This window comes from Hemitrygon akajei, chromosome 8 (assembly GCF_048418815.1).
Source record: "Hemitrygon akajei chromosome 8, sHemAka1.3, whole genome shotgun sequence".
In the NCBI taxonomy this organism is placed as follows: domain Eukaryota; kingdom Metazoa; phylum Chordata; class Chondrichthyes; order Myliobatiformes; family Dasyatidae; genus Hemitrygon; species Hemitrygon akajei.
The window spans coordinates 119,043,797-119,059,006 of record NC_133131.1 but is presented as its reverse complement, the minus strand read 5'-3'; the positions used below and the strand labels follow the sequence as shown (position 1 = coordinate 119,059,006).

At 39.1% G+C, this 15,210-nt stretch overlaps 2 protein-coding genes across 2 annotated transcripts in view; both read left to right on the top strand.

Annotated features, from left to right (window-relative positions):
* Positions 1–1,782, top strand: part of LOC140732195 (tomoregulin-1-like) — a 267,865-nt gene extending 266,083 nt beyond the window's left edge. Inside the window, exon 10 of the mRNA XM_073054465.1 lies at positions 483–1,782. Coding sequence (XP_072910566.1) covers positions 483–573 — 91 coding nt within the window. The 3' untranslated portion in view covers positions 574–1,782. The remainder of the gene's footprint in view (positions 1–482) is intronic.
* A 6,367-nt stretch (positions 1,783–8,149) lies between these two features.
* On the top strand, positions 8,150–14,826 carry LOC140732194 (caveolae-associated protein 4-like). The gene is made up of 2 exons (XM_073054464.1): positions 8,150–8,730; positions 10,736–14,826. The coding sequence occupies exons 1-2, from the start codon at positions 8,317–8,319 to the stop codon at positions 11,363–11,365; spliced, it is 1,044 nt and encodes a 347-aa protein (XP_072910565.1). The 5' UTR covers positions 8,150–8,316; the 3' UTR covers positions 11,366–14,826.
* Positions 14,827–15,210: the final 384 nt, after the last annotated feature.

The following is a 15,210-nucleotide window of genomic DNA, read 5'->3' as shown; positions in this document are numbered from 1 at the left end:
ATGTTAGTTTACTGAATTATGCAGCTCAGGATGTGCATAAGAAATTGCATTTGGTACAATACGTCCTTTGCAACATGCTGTGCTAATCTAGCTGTTTGGTGTGCAAATTTGGCTATGTAATGCAAATATTGAACACATTAGACCGGCAATGATTAGAAGGAACCTTATACCAAGTTTTTTTACACCTTACACTATAATCAATTGAGGCCTGAGCAAGAGTACTGAACACAGAAAGATAGCACGTTGCACTCACATGCAGAAGATCCGGAACTGAACCCAGCTGCTCTGCATTTCACAAAGTTCTCCATTTTCTGGTTGCATAGCATCGACAGGGTTATAGGCATTATGCTAGGCTTAATTCTTAGTCAGAGGAGCTGCACCTGGATGTGAAATGTTTGATGTTTGCATCAGAAAGCACTAAAATCTCTCAGAAGAATGCAAGATTCTTGGAGCACTGATTATTTTTGTTGTTTGTTTTGCAGGAAATGTCCAAAAAATAATCGAGGTCGCCGCCAGAAACAAAACCTAGGACATTTTAATGCAGACTGCACCACTTCTTCAAGGATGGTCTAGCTTAAATCACTTTATACTCTTTTTCTTCATTTATCATGTCTCTCTGATTGCTGAATTACAAATAATTTTTCTTTACTGAGAAGAAGCGATTTTTGTTTCAGAGGCCTTGGTTTTCTGGACCTTTGCCAGCATATGGATTACTGTGTCTGGTAGTACGACCAGGATGCTGCCATTTGGGGTAAACAAGTTAAACAGTCTGATTGTAATTGATAATTGGGCTGCCCCATCAGTAGGAAGGGTTCTTGATTTCTAGAAAAAATTCAAACAGAAAAAAATAAGAAAAATGAGGAGATGGAAATAAAATACTAATGAAAGGAAGATTTTTGTACTCTATGAGCAGAATTTGCTCCTTATGCCAGTAACATATGTTTGTGTAATAACCTGCCATGATGCTCATAATGAAGTTACAGATGACACTCAGAAGGCAGAAAAATGCCTGAACAGGTTCAAAAAACAATTGACTGAACATGCTGTAGAAAAGACTCTGAAAGGGAAAAATGTTTACAACTGACTTTCCTTACAAGAAATGAAGGTGTTTTTTTTTAAATTATTGATGCCTTTTCAAACACTATTTGCATGATTTGTGGAACTGTGTACTGTGATTAGATTAAAACTCAAAGCTGTTTGGATTGAGTATGGGGTGGACATCTGAGTGCCACCGCTCTAATAACTCTGACTTTACAGCTATATTTGGCTTCCCTTGGTGTAAATTTAGTATCACATAAATGTAACCGGTGGTGCATGTGATGTGTGCCACACAAAAATGATTTCTCTTTTTAGAAAAGACTAGGTTGATCATTTGGTGTCTTCACTAAGATTCAAATTGTTTAAAAAGTTAAATACATTGTTATTTGTCACTATCACACTGTGATAAAATACACTGTAATTATTAAAATGTGCTGTACTTGAAATTACTTTAAAAATGGTACTAAAATTACAACAGTGTCATCTACTGGGTTTGTGTAACAGGGATTGTGGCTTAACAAAGCTTCATGGTTCAGCTCCTCTTCAGGTTGTAGGATGTCTTGAAGTCAGCTATCACTATATTCTAGAACACAATATAATTTTAACCTCTGCAAAGAGAAAATTGTGCCATCTTATTTCGTAATTCAGATCTGACAAAATTCTGTAAGGTTTATTTTACACAGTTGTTCCTTCAGCTTCTTATCAGATTGTCAATTTTCAAATATAATGCTGCAGTTTAACTGAGTGAAATTGTTCTAGTTTATTTTCAAATCAATGGTATTGCAGTGATGATCTTGTCTTTTTATTTCATAAAAAGATAATAAGTTTTATTTTATTCTAAATTCTCTTTAAATCTTGGATCATGATGCTTGGTAATTATTTTGAGTATGTATCAAAGAAATAGAAATCTGAAAGACCTTATTTAGAGATAATCCAACAAAATGTAACGATGAATTATTTTCTTAACTTGTCAACAGTAAGCCATGCCATACACTCTTCTTGCCATGTAACACTGAAACTGACAAGTATTTTAAAAGCACTGTAAACTGTAAAGCTCTGGTTCGATGATAGCACTTGTCTCCAAGGCAGAGAGTTGTGTGATCAAGTAACACTCGGGAGACTTGAATGTACAATTTAAACTGATAATATAATGCAGATATCAGGGAGTGCAATGCTGTTAGAGTGCCTTTCAGCATCTCACAAATAAGTTGTTAAATTGATTGTATGGTTTGCCTTCTCAGGTGCATACATAATATGCCAAGACACAATTCGAAGAAGAGTAGCTGAATTCTCTATAATGTCCTAGACAGTATTTATCTAAAGCCAACTTCATTAATATAGATTAACTTGACATTTATTTATTGTTTTTGTGTGATCTTGTTGTGCACAAAATGAGTGCTCCACTTACTTTTTTACAAGAATGACTCCACTGCAAATTAATTTGATTAGGTAGATCGTGCTTCGGAACATCCTGATGTTTGTGAAAGGCACAATACAGAAGCAAGCATTACATCCTCTTGTTTTTTCCATTTATTTCTGACCTGCACAGAAAATATGAATTTACAGTTGACATGGCAGCAGATTTGTACTATAAAGTCCAGAATGGGCATTAATTTATCCTTGTATATATTTTCATAGTTCGTGGTCACCTTAACTTTGTTAGCTTTTACATTTTGATTAGCACTGAGTAGTTAGTGAGGCATATCATTGGGAAGTGTGGTGAGGAAAGGTGATTAAGGAGGAATGTGGTGAAGAGGAGAGATTAAAGGAAGAGGGAATTAAGACTGGAATACGCGATGAAGAGAGAGGATTAAACACAGAATGTGCAGTGAGAGGATGCTTGAGAATGGAATGTGCCAACAGAGAGGGGATTAGGTCCATATGGTCATAGAGTTATATACTGTCATACACCCCAAGCAGGCCCTTCAGACCAACTCATTCATGCTGACTAAAATGCTAGTCCCCTGAGCTAGCTCCATTTACCTGCATTGGCTCATACTCTTCTAAACCTTTTGTACACATGTATCTGCCCAAATGTCTTTCAGACGTTTCCAAAGAGGAGAGGGAGAGAGGAATTAAGATTAGAATGTATGGTGGTGGTTGGGGGGTGGTTAATACTGGAAAATGTGTAGCTTCGAGGAGTCCCAATTTGTAATTTTATGGGGCAGGGAGCATTTCAGCACAGGAATAGGGATGAGGAGTCATGGCAGTTGTAGGCGGGGAAGGGGAGATCTGTTGAGCATTTTGGAGAGAGGAAGGTCAGGAAGCCTGGCAGCTTAGCTGAAGGGGTGAAACTGAGATCAAAAGACAATTCGTTGCTCTTGTTTTCAGGGACCATGGTGATTGTGTGGGTGAGAAAAAATCTCAAGATTAGAGGACAGAATACCGTGAAGTCACTCAGAGATCAGAGTTGTTAGGGATGAGGTGATATTCCAGTGCAACTCCAGGATAATGTGGACCAAGATTACCTGCAATTTTCCTCATGGATATATCGTGTACTCTTAATGTAGAAATTATATTGCAGCCACTGTGGTTCCTGAAAACATCAGAGACATATTGTTGAATTTTCCAATTTGCCTGATTCAACCCAGAAAGGATCATTAATGTGCAATATGCTCTGTGTTAAATCAATTCAAAATTACGTAGTGCTGAAAAAGCTAGCTATTGGATCTAATCTTAATTGTACACTTCAGCAAAATACTCTTGGTGCAAACAGTGCATTAATGTTATTTATTCACAAAATGCAAAACCATGCATTTCCAGAAAAGGATGTAAAGCTGCAAATACATTTGAGCAGTGACCTATTGGCAGCACCTAGAGTTGTATAAAACACTAACTTGCATCAGGAAGGAAGAGTTTTCTCATGGACCAGGGAAGGAAATAGTTTCAAAGTACAGTGCACAGTGATACACCATTTCTTACTGCCACTCAGAGTGTTGATTCATAATTGCATTCTAGATGTTTCAGTGCAAAGCCTCACAGATACAGTATATCCCCCAAGTTACTTTAAAATGAGCCAGTTCCACCAGACGTGTGATGTGAATCCTGGCCTTCTGCTGGACCTTCCATGGCAATGAATAGTTCTGTGGCCGTTTGTGGAGCCTGGCACTGGCACTAGGATGTAGGGTTCGTGGTCTCACTGTGGATGGCACAGTGAATGCAGGCCACAACTGGGAACTGGCAGTCCCTTCTCCTTGTGCTGACAGTCCACCAGAATCTTGTGCTCATCACTTCTGCTTGATGTTCTGATTTTGTTGTTGGTTTATTGTTATCACGTGTGCCAAGGTTCAAGTATGCTTGCCTTGTGCACTGTTTATACAGATCCAATCGCCACACAGTGCTTTGTGCTGGACTAAAGTAAAACAATAACAATGTGGAATAAAGTGTAAAAGCTACTGAAAAAGGACAGTGAGTGGTAAAGTGTAAGATCACAACAAGGTAGACTGTGAAGCCAAGAGTCCATATATAGGACAAGAAGTCCATTCAGGTGTCTGATGACAGTGGGATAGAAGCTGTCCTTGAGCCTGATGGTACGTGCTCTTAGGCTTCTGTAACATCTGTGCTGTAATCTCGACTGTATCTTCCACTCCTCCCCTCATCACTGTCGACCACCACCCCCTGCTCCCACCTACCACTGAGTTCGTTACCATGGTGAAATATGAGTGCTGGGAAGAGCTACGTAGGAAAACAAGACGAGGGTAGATGATAGCTTCCGTCACATTGACAGGAACTGATGGAGGAGACTGTAAGGTTTGGGTTATCTGTCAGCACATGGAGCATCCACTGCCAGTCCCGAGCAGCGATCCAGACCTGCCTGTTGATTCGGGTGCATTCCTGAGTCTCTCATCTCAGTGTGGAGTGGCTGCAGTGCTTGTCCCAACCTGCCCAACACCAGCAAGGAGCTGCGGGACCATCCACTGCTGGACCCTAGATGCGTTCATGATTCCCAGATTCCCAGCACTGCAGAGGGATGGACAGAGGTTCACCTCAGGTTCCCAGCACTGCACTGTTGTCAGTGATACATCTCTCTTGTTCTCATACAATAATCACCCCCTTCTGCACTGCTTTCATTGGCCACATCAGTCCTGGGATCACATGCCGCATGCTAAGCAAAGTACAAGAGTAACGCTTCTTTCTCATAACATTCAAATGATTAATCGTTTCAGGTAGCTCTTTCAAGTCAAGTCAACTTTTATTGTCATTTCGACCATAACTGCTGGTACAGTGCATAGTAAAAATGAGACAACGTTTCTCAGGACCATGGTTTACATGACACAGTACAGAAACTAGACTAAACTACGTAATAAAAAAAACACAGAGAAAGCTACACTAGACTACAGACCTACACTGGACTGCATAAAGTGCACAAAAACAGTACCAGCATTACAATAAATAATTAACAGGACAGTAGGGCAAGGTGTCAGTCCAGGCTTCGGGTATTGAGGAGTCTGATAGCTTGGGGGAAGAAACTGTTATATAGTCTGGTCGTAAGAGCCTGAATGCTTTGGAGCCTTTTCCCAGACAGCAGGAGAGAGAAGAGATTGTAAGACGGGTGCATGGGGTCCTTCATAATGCTGTTTCCTTTGCGGATGCAGCGCGTAGTGTAAATGTCCGTGATGGTGGGAAGAGAGGCCCCGATGATCTTCTCAGCTGACCTCACTATCCGCTGCAGGGTCTTGCGATCCGAGATGGTGCAATTTCCAAACCAGGCAGTGATGCAGTTGCTCAGGATGCTCTCAATAGAATTCTCCCTGTAGAATGTGATGAGGATGGGGGGGTGGGAGATGGACTTTACTCAGCCTTCGCAAAAAGTAGAGACGCTGCTGGGCTTTCTTTGCTATGGAGCTGGTGTTGAGGGACCAGGTGAGATTCTCCATCAGGTGAACACCAAGAAATTTGGTGCTCTTTACGATCTCTACTGAGGAGCCATCGATGTTCAGCAGGGAGTGGTCGCTCCGTGCCCTCCTGAAGTCAACAGCCGTCTCTTTTGTTCACATTCAGAGACAGGTTGTTGGCTCTGCACCAGTCCGTTAGCCGCTGCACCTCCTCTCTGTAAGCTGACTCATCATTCATGCTGATGAGACCCACCACGGTTATGTCATCGGCGAACTTGATGATATGGTTCGAGCTGTGTATTGCAGCACAGTCGTGGGTCAGCAAAGTGAACTGCAGTGGACTGAGTACGCAACCCTGGGGAGCCCCCGTGCATAGTGTGATGGTGTTGGAGATGCTGCTCCCGATCCGGACTGACTGAGATCTCCCAGTCAGGGAGTCTAGGATCCAGTTGCAGAGGGAGGTGTTCAGGCCCAATAGGCTCAACTTTCCTTCTTCCTCCTCAGTTTTTAGTAACATCTTCACCCCATGTAACATTTAACATGTAACATTTCAGAGCATATGAAGTAGAAGCAGGAGTCGGTCCCTTGTACCTGCTCAATTATTCAAGAAGATTGTGATCTTCACCTCAATGCCACCTTCTGGAGTAACACCATATCCCTGAATTGCTAAATATCCAAAAGCAAATCAGTCTCTGTCTTGAACACCACAATTACAAGGCCTCTGCAGCCAGATAAAGACATTTCTTATTCATTTAAGCACTGAATGACGAACCCCTTACCTTGAGGCTGTGACCAGCGATCACAGTGAGGAGAATCATCAGCCACTCTTTCTTTGTGCCACTTGCACCAGAGGTGAATCAGGGTCAGAAGCACAACTGTGGTTGCTACGTCTGTCTATCTCACATTTATAAGTGAAAGAAATTCAGTGGCATTTTTTTTTTAATCAAGGAATGATTTTGCTCTGATTCTAAAACGTCATGGCAAAATTATTTTCCCAAATACTGAGCCATGATGCAAACAAATATTCCATTGGAGACCATCTTGTCCTGTTTTCTTGCATTGCTGATATATAAATCTGGGATAAATGCCTCATAATGACACACTCAAATGTACTGATTGCTGGAAATGACTCAACTGTGTCCCATCTCATGGCCAAATAACCTGCCTGATGTGACACTTAATCTCTTGTGTGAACAAATGAGTGGCTGGCTGTGCTGTGGAAACACATTAAGGCATCAGTCACTGTCTTTAGGGGTATACAGGAGCTGGAAATAATTGAATCTCAATAAATTTCCATAACATTTTCAACAGCATATCTATTTAATTTCACTGATAGTAATAAAAATGAATAAGAAGGAGCTTTATTTTATGTTTCTTTAGCTGCGGGTCCAAGTAGAAAACTCATTACAGAATGGTTCCCTTTCCCACCCTGTAAAGATGATTTGTATTGAGGTGAAAAAGAACTTGATTTCTCAGAATGCTATGTTTTCCAGAATTAATTTAAAATTCTATGAATTACACACTTTGTTTCCCTGTGTCTTCTGTAATTCAAGCTATTTCCAGGTGGTCTGGTAACAAAACTGAACAGGTGTAAATGTGTAGTTATTGTCAGCACACTTGAATCACAGCTGGGTGAGCCAGCAGAAGAGGATAGAATGGATACTAAAGACCCACACACAGAGGATGCTAGCTATCTCAGTATTTATTTATATAAACTGTCAGTCTACCTTTATGCCGTCAATTATATTAGTTTTCTAGAAAAGTTCAAAAATTGAGGATTTTTGAAAACATAAGTATCAGTGGGCAGAAGAGTTGCTTTATGATGATTTTAGTTAATTCTTCACTAATTTTTTAGTAAATCATTTCCATTTTCTCCATCTCTGAAAAGACATGGTGAGGTTACTTACACCTAGGTTTGCAAACCAAAAACAAATTCAGCCTAAAATCCATAAAAAATTTTTGGCACAGTATAGAAAGACACATGCTTGTGCATTACTAAAGCAACTATTTTGATTTCTGATGTGTGTATATTCATGTTTGTTAAAACTCTGCCTAACGACACCTTGTTCTATATAGTAAAGACCAAAATAAAGAGGCAGTTTAAAGGGCTGGAAGATAAGATTTCAGATTTTACAGCTGTTCGATCAGCAATGTGGGAGTCAAAGGTATTTTCCAACTCAAGATTAGAATTTGCCTTTGAGCACCCAAGCATGCAAATAATTCTAGATGGATTCATGACAGCCACAATATATGGGTGTCTTTCAAAGAGAGGTGAAGTCACTCTACCCTTTTAGTCTCTGGTGATCTATGAGAATGGCTGATTGATGTCTCATTGCCAGCACAGGGGAAACACAGCATTGGTTGGAGATCCTCTAGCTCAGACTTACACACCGTTCATGTTTTAAATTAGGCATAGGGGAGAGCTCTCTCAACCAGCACAAGCATGGCCGAGGAACGAGTGCATTCAGATTCTAGCAACCTTGCTTTTGACTTATCCGCCTCCGCCACAGGTGAAGGGGATGTCGCTCCACTTGACCCATTAACCATTTTTAATCTCCTAGAGAAAGTGGCGGGGATTGTTGATAGTGTTAATGAGACTCAGCGGAAAATGGAGATACAGCAACTGGAAATTGAAAACACCGTTAAAGAGATACAACTCGATGTGGCAAAACTCAATAAGGCTCATTTGACCACAGATAACACAGTAGCAAAGTTGCTGGAGAAAACCCAAAAAATCAACGCAAATGTGAAAGATGTGAGACAACGACTAGATAAAACCAATGCTCAGGTCAAAAAGGTTGAAGGTAATCACCGCGAGCTGCTCAAAAGGAATAAATTCCGTGTCATCATATTCCAGGTAAGATCCTTTTGAAGTGGTCTCTTTAGCTCAGACTAGGTTGAAGAATTTAAGATTCTATACTTGGTGTTGAAAGCATGACCTGAAGAACAAGTCACAGCTGCCACCAAGCTAACATTCTGTGAAGTTTATCCAGAAGGGTATTTGCTGAGGGTGTTCAGCTGAATTTTTAAGTCAGGAAATTCGTCAGATGTTTTATAATTTGCACAATTCCAAGAAAATATTTCCGCTTTTGTGTGATACTGCCCTTTAAATAAAATTACTGAAACAATAAATCACCAGAAACGAGTAACAGATGGAAAATTCATTTGGCAGTGTGAGTAGTATTAATACACCAGTCGGCCTCGTGCCATCTGTATTGAAGGTTAATGGCTGGGCAAGAGTGGCTATTTGCTGTCTATATGAAAAACAATATGCATATCCGTATTTGGCCTTCCTTCTGACTCACATCACAGAGTTATTTTTGAAAAGATAGTTAGTAAAGTTTATACATAGAAGTGGACCTGGAAATGTGAAGATGCTTCACAAAGTCAAATGCTACTTTTGTTCACACACCATTGTAAGTTAATTAATGACAATGGAAAGTTGCTCTGGGAGTTATTTTAACATCTTTGTATATCTACTGATGAGATAATTGTATCTTTCAAATGGATGCCAGAGACTTGCAGTAATGGAAGACTCCAGTACTTCACTTAATATTAGAATCAATGACCTCTATCTATTGTAACAGCTGACAGTTAACGTCCTGTATTACATCTTAAAACAGGAATAGGGAATGATTAATAGTCATGCAGAAATTCCGCTTATGTAACTCAACTTTTCAAAATCTGTTAATATTCAAGTTCAATTTATCTCTTCTCAAAAGAAGGCCTTTTGTGAAGTAGCATTTGCCATGCTAGTTGACATAAAATTCTGTTATTATTAGCAGGCTAGTCAACCTCAAAGGTAATGATGAACTTGACACACATCTAATCCTGACCTCATCTACAGGCCTTGCGTGTTTGTCCTCTTCAGAGGTCACTGTGTGGAAAAACCATGAGGCAGCTCTGATTTTTTTCCTCTTTTGCTGCTGGGCACAGACCATACATAATGAATTTACCACAGCTCAGCTAATTTGGTGCCATAGGCTGATCAAAGTTGTTGGAGCATCTATAATCTGTTTATCTTGAGTACTTACTAGACAAGGTGTGGGCTGGTGCAGAATCATTTGAATACACATACAAAACATGTATGTGGGAATATAAAAATACTCAGTGCCAATTTACTTGAAAATAAAAAAAAATGCGGATGCTGGAATTCTAAAACAAAAACAGAAAATGCTGTAAAATCCACAGCAAGTCCGGCCGCATCTGCAGAAAGAGAAACATTGTCAACGTTCCAAGTCAAAGACCCTTCAATTCTGACTGTTTCTTTCCCCATAGATACAGCCTGACTGCTGAGCATTTTCAACTTCTTTTCTGGTTTACTGAATTTACTTGTGCCATACTCTTTGTTCCATTTTTATATAACATTTAAGAACATTATTACTAAGGCAATTCTGTCTTTTCTTAGTAATTCGGTAATTTCAGTAAATTAAACTGTAAAATGCCAGTATCAAATATTTTTAGGAAATCTTTCTCCTTTTAAACATTAATACATGTGAGAAAGTGGAAGCATTGTAGTAATGGCCTGTTGGAATCATGCAGAGTTAGCACCTTTGATGATTATTCCAATTTCTTATCAAAATCTTGATGATAGCTTTTATGAATCAAATGAACAGGCAGTTTAAAGAAGGCTGACAGTGTGTCCATGCAATCATGGATCCATAAAAGAGGTTTATTGTTTTCACTGAGAAGCTGGTATAAAATGAATTTGCTTGGATATGTCAGAGTTCATTGTGTGGATGGATACAATTGAAAAGAAATGTTAGCTGTCTAAGCACAAAATGATCTGCAGTTTTCACAAAGGAAATCCAATATATTGTGAGGGAGAAATCTGGAATAAAACCTGTTTTGTACTTTCACAGGAAGAAAATGAAATGCCTTCCTCCACAACATATAAAAAACTTCCTAACGAAGGGGGTGCAACTGCAACTGAAGAGCACACTTCAACAGCAGCCACACCACCACCAGACCTGTCCTCTGACGAGGAGTTCGTTTACCATGAAGAAACCGCAGCCGCACGCTTCAAGAAATCAGGCATGAAACGAGTGGATGATATCAAGAAGGTTTTCTCAAGAGAGAATATGCAAAAAACCAAACAAAACTTAGGGAAGCGGATGAACCGGCTGAGTGCAACTATAGTCCCCCCAGACCAGAGAGAGAAGATAAGGATTTCTGGAGAGAGAATCAAAAAATCCATTGTTGATTCAAAACCTTTCCATATAAATATAAGAAAGAAAAATGAAAGAAGTGGAGCGGAAGGGCAAGAGGTTGCTGTCAAAAATGTGGGAGAAAGTTCAAAAGGCGAGATGACAGGTAAAGAAGCAACAGCAGATGTTAATGCAGCAGCACCTCCTGAGGTTAATGGAGATGGTCTCGCAAGCATGGGTCCACATGTCGCCAACACAGAAACAGTCGTCGTAACAATGGAAGCAAAAGGCGAAGAAGTTGTGCCTGCAGTGGCAGAGGGGAAGCGGAGTCCTGAGTTCAGTTAAGCACTGACTTAAAGCTGCGCTACTTAATAGAGGTAGAAATTGCCACACTTGTGATGGTAATACATCCAGGAAATTATCATATACTTCCATTCAGTCTTTGCTGGTTTCACTACTTAGATTCCTTAATTAATTTGGAAATTTTTCGATGAAGCATCACTGTCAAGCACAATTTGTCAGTCCTCTCACGTGCATCCTGCTAGCAGGTTGATCGGACTTTAGATGACCGTGGATCAGTCTTCCGCATTTTTTTCTGATAGTTGTAGAAGTGGGTCCAGTGGAATTATGAGGGATTGACAGGAAGATTACTATCTAAAATAATTACAAAAATTGGCAGTTTTTTTTAATTTTCAAGAGTGAATTTAGAAAAGGGCGGTATCAACAAATCTTGTATTTTTGTCTTTTTGAATAGAACTATTAAGTAATGCAGCTTTAATTCTTGTCGCCTCTCAGTTACTGATACGTGGTGTTACATGGATCATACTATTGTCACATGCCATGCAGTTGCAAGAAAATATTGAAAGACTCTCACTTGTCTCTTATTAATGGTAATCGAAACCTGAGTAATCAATACTTAGGACTGAAAATGAGAAGTAAAATGATCCAGGGGTTGGGGAAATTGTAACGTATAAATGTAGAATTATTTTATAAAATTCATCACAATTTCATCATATTCCATCCCACAGGGAAGATGCTATGTACTTTGTAATCAAATTGATGCATGGTTTAGGAATATATTAGCACCATATAAGTATATTTCTAACCCAAAGGCCTCATAGCTAGAATCAAAGCAATTCAAGTTCATGTTTTATTTGGGGTATTTTACAAATACTCTTTTAAAATGCAAATATTTAGCTGAACTGAGCATGTTTTTGAAGTGTGTACCCTACATAATCACAATGGTACCATTAGTTAGTTTTAAGCCTGAATTAGAAGTGTCACAGTATATGTAAGGTAGTACAACTTTGTTTAACTTTGTTTGTGTATTTTTTGTGTTGTCTTTGATGTGCATGTGCAAACACTGAATGGTGACTGCAGGCATCAAAGTTACATGTTTAGGTCTGTTTTGGCAGGGTGGAAAGAGGGGAGAGAATTCCAATGATATTTATAAAAACTGTAAGTCATCCAGCTGGTTATTCATGTATATAACCTACTTATAGTGTGAGCAGATTCATCCACTTTTCCCCCTGCAATTAAAAGTCAATTTGTAATTTTGAGAGTCACCTTAATGTATACCTTTGTTTTAACCTAGGACGGCTCTGACAAGTGCCTGCATTCATTATTAGCTTCCTTCCTCTTTCTGTCCTCCTAGAGATGGTGACTCATGCTGAACCATTGTTCGGAGGGCGCTGGAAGCCCTCTGATACTACAGCCAAGCACATGAGCTTGTGCTTTGAATGTTGGCAGGCTATTTGCCCATTGAGATGGATGTCACAATGTGGCTAACTCTGACCACACCCACTGCTCAGAAGCAGATTTTCCAACAGGAGTCACTGGATAGTAAACCAGTACTGGTATCCTGCCATTTTCCCCCTGTCCAACAGCGATGCTCAAATGTGAGTTCAATTCTTGATTTAAAGAATGACAGAGAAGATTAATCCTGTTAGTTTGTATTCTCCATTCTGTCTTCATTTTAAGTTCAACCACCGTCTTTAAGTCTTATCTGTTATCTATTCTCCAGCTGGCCCCCAGCTTTCAAAACTTCACACCTAAATAAAGAATCAGGTGTACTATTCAGTTCAAGTTTTCTCCATGGTATATGAGCACCCTATTTGTCTCCTTGTAGGAAATGCCTCTTACAGGGTTTCTGAGAGAAATCATTCACTACAAACAAACTTCAAGTGTGAGCTCACGTTTTATCACTCCATGAGCGCTAACAATGGTTCTGTGTGTATTTTACTCGAAGCTTGCCAAAAAGTTACAATGAATTCCATTCAACAATCATCTACTATTGAAGCAACTAATAGTGATGTGATTAAACAGTGGTAAATGTTATATTTCCAGTTCTCATCATGATGTGGTGAGTAGTGGACAAGCCCTAAAGGATAAGATAAAACATCTAGAGCATTCTTTTCAAATTGCCTGATCTGTTTGTACATCATTGTGCTTTTAATTATTTCAATTAAAAACAGACATGTCTTAATATAGGTAATTCAAAATCATAACTTATGGTTATCTGTCCCAAGATTCTAACAATTCTATGTTTACAGTCTGAGCGAACAGCATTACCAAAGCATGGTAGCAATAATTGTCACATTATTAGTTCCAAACTGCAGGGTTATGCATTTGGAAGTCATGAAGTCATTGAGTAATACATTATAAGGAAACAGCCCCGTCAGCACAGATCATTCAGCCCAACTAAGACGCCCATCTGCACAAATTTGGCCCATAACCTCAAAGCTTTTCTTATCCATGTACGAGTCCAAGTGTCTTTTAAATGTTATTATTGTACCTGCATTCTATTCGAGTTGATTCAAGGCCTCAAGAATAAAGAACAGGAGACAGAATATTGTTGCAGAAGAAAAGGAAATCCTATTAACGTGATAGGGAAGAAATCACATGATGAATGGGTAGAAGTGAAAGGAAAATGAGAAAAGAAAGTGAGCCATCTTCACTGAAAAACATGAAAAGTAAGATAATGTAACAGATAATGGGCAAAGAAAGAGAAGGAAGGAATAAGTGACGTTTTGAAGTATGGAAATAGATTTTCATTTATGAGGGCATTAAACGTTGGCCAGAGACCCTTGCAGATAGTCCAGTTTGTGTTTTTCTATAGATGTTTTTAAAATATTCATTATAGAATTGGAAGAATGAGTGTGCTTATCACAGATGATTGAAGTTCGTGTGTAGTGTTCCATTTAGATGTAACGGGTTTCCCACTGAATAAATATTGGACATCTCCCTCAAATGCCAATTAATATATTATTTCAGTCATTGACACTGAGGAATCAAAACCAAGGAAATCAAAGAGGTAGTAGCTCTGTAGTGCATCGTACTAAGGACTCGAGTTAATTAATATGTGTTAGCACTGGCCTTGAAAGTTAGTCTGTTATGGGAAGTGTAATTCCGATGTTGAATATGAGTCATAGATGATCAATGAAAACATTTTTGTATATTTCCAAGTCAATGGGTGATTAATATCTTGAGCCTAAATACCTGATGTGAAATGGAGTTTAATAATACTTGACAAATACAAATTTCCTTTGTTAACAATGTTTAATAAGCCTTCCTTATCAATTTTTACTGATCTATCTTACTGAAATTTGAAACAACGTTGCCTTTGTAAAATATTTTATCATTTTAGTTATTATTGCAATTGACCATTGAAATTAATAGTTATTTCGAAGAATAAATCTGATTCCCTTATCACCTTCAAGCTATTGGTACTTGGTGGTTAAACTAATTCTTTCACCATTGGTTGTATTTTGTGTACATTAATTCAATAAAGAAAATACAACAAGAAATACATTAGCCTTCACTGCTTTTGAAACTTGCTTTTGCTTACAACTTTTTGCTTTATTTTGCTTATCAAGAAAGCACGTCAGCATCTCTATTTTCTTAGAAGTTTGTGAAGATTCAGTGTGTCATTTGAAAATCTGACAACCTTCTATAGTGGTGTGGTAGAGAGTATGTTAAGTGGTTGCAACATAGCCTGGTATGGGAACACCAATACCCTTGAATGGAAAAGCTTATAAAAGCAGCGGATAGGGCCCAGTCTAACAATGGTGAAGCGCTCCCCACCACTGAAAACATCTGCATGAAGCTCTGTCACAGGAAAGCAGCATCCTTCATCAGAGACCCTCACCATCCAGGCCATGCTCTCTTCTCAATGCTGCCATCAGAAAGAA

Bases quoted from the DNA above. Each gene is read 5' to 3' on its own strand.
- LOC140732194 (XM_073054464.1), top strand. From the start codon at position 8,317: ATGGCCGAGGAACGAGTGCATTCAGATTCTAGCAACCTTGCTTTTGAC. The intron at 8,731-10,735 runs GTAAGATCCTTT...GTACTTTCACAG, and splicing joins TCCGTGTCATCATATTCCAG to GAAGAAAATGAAATGCCTTC.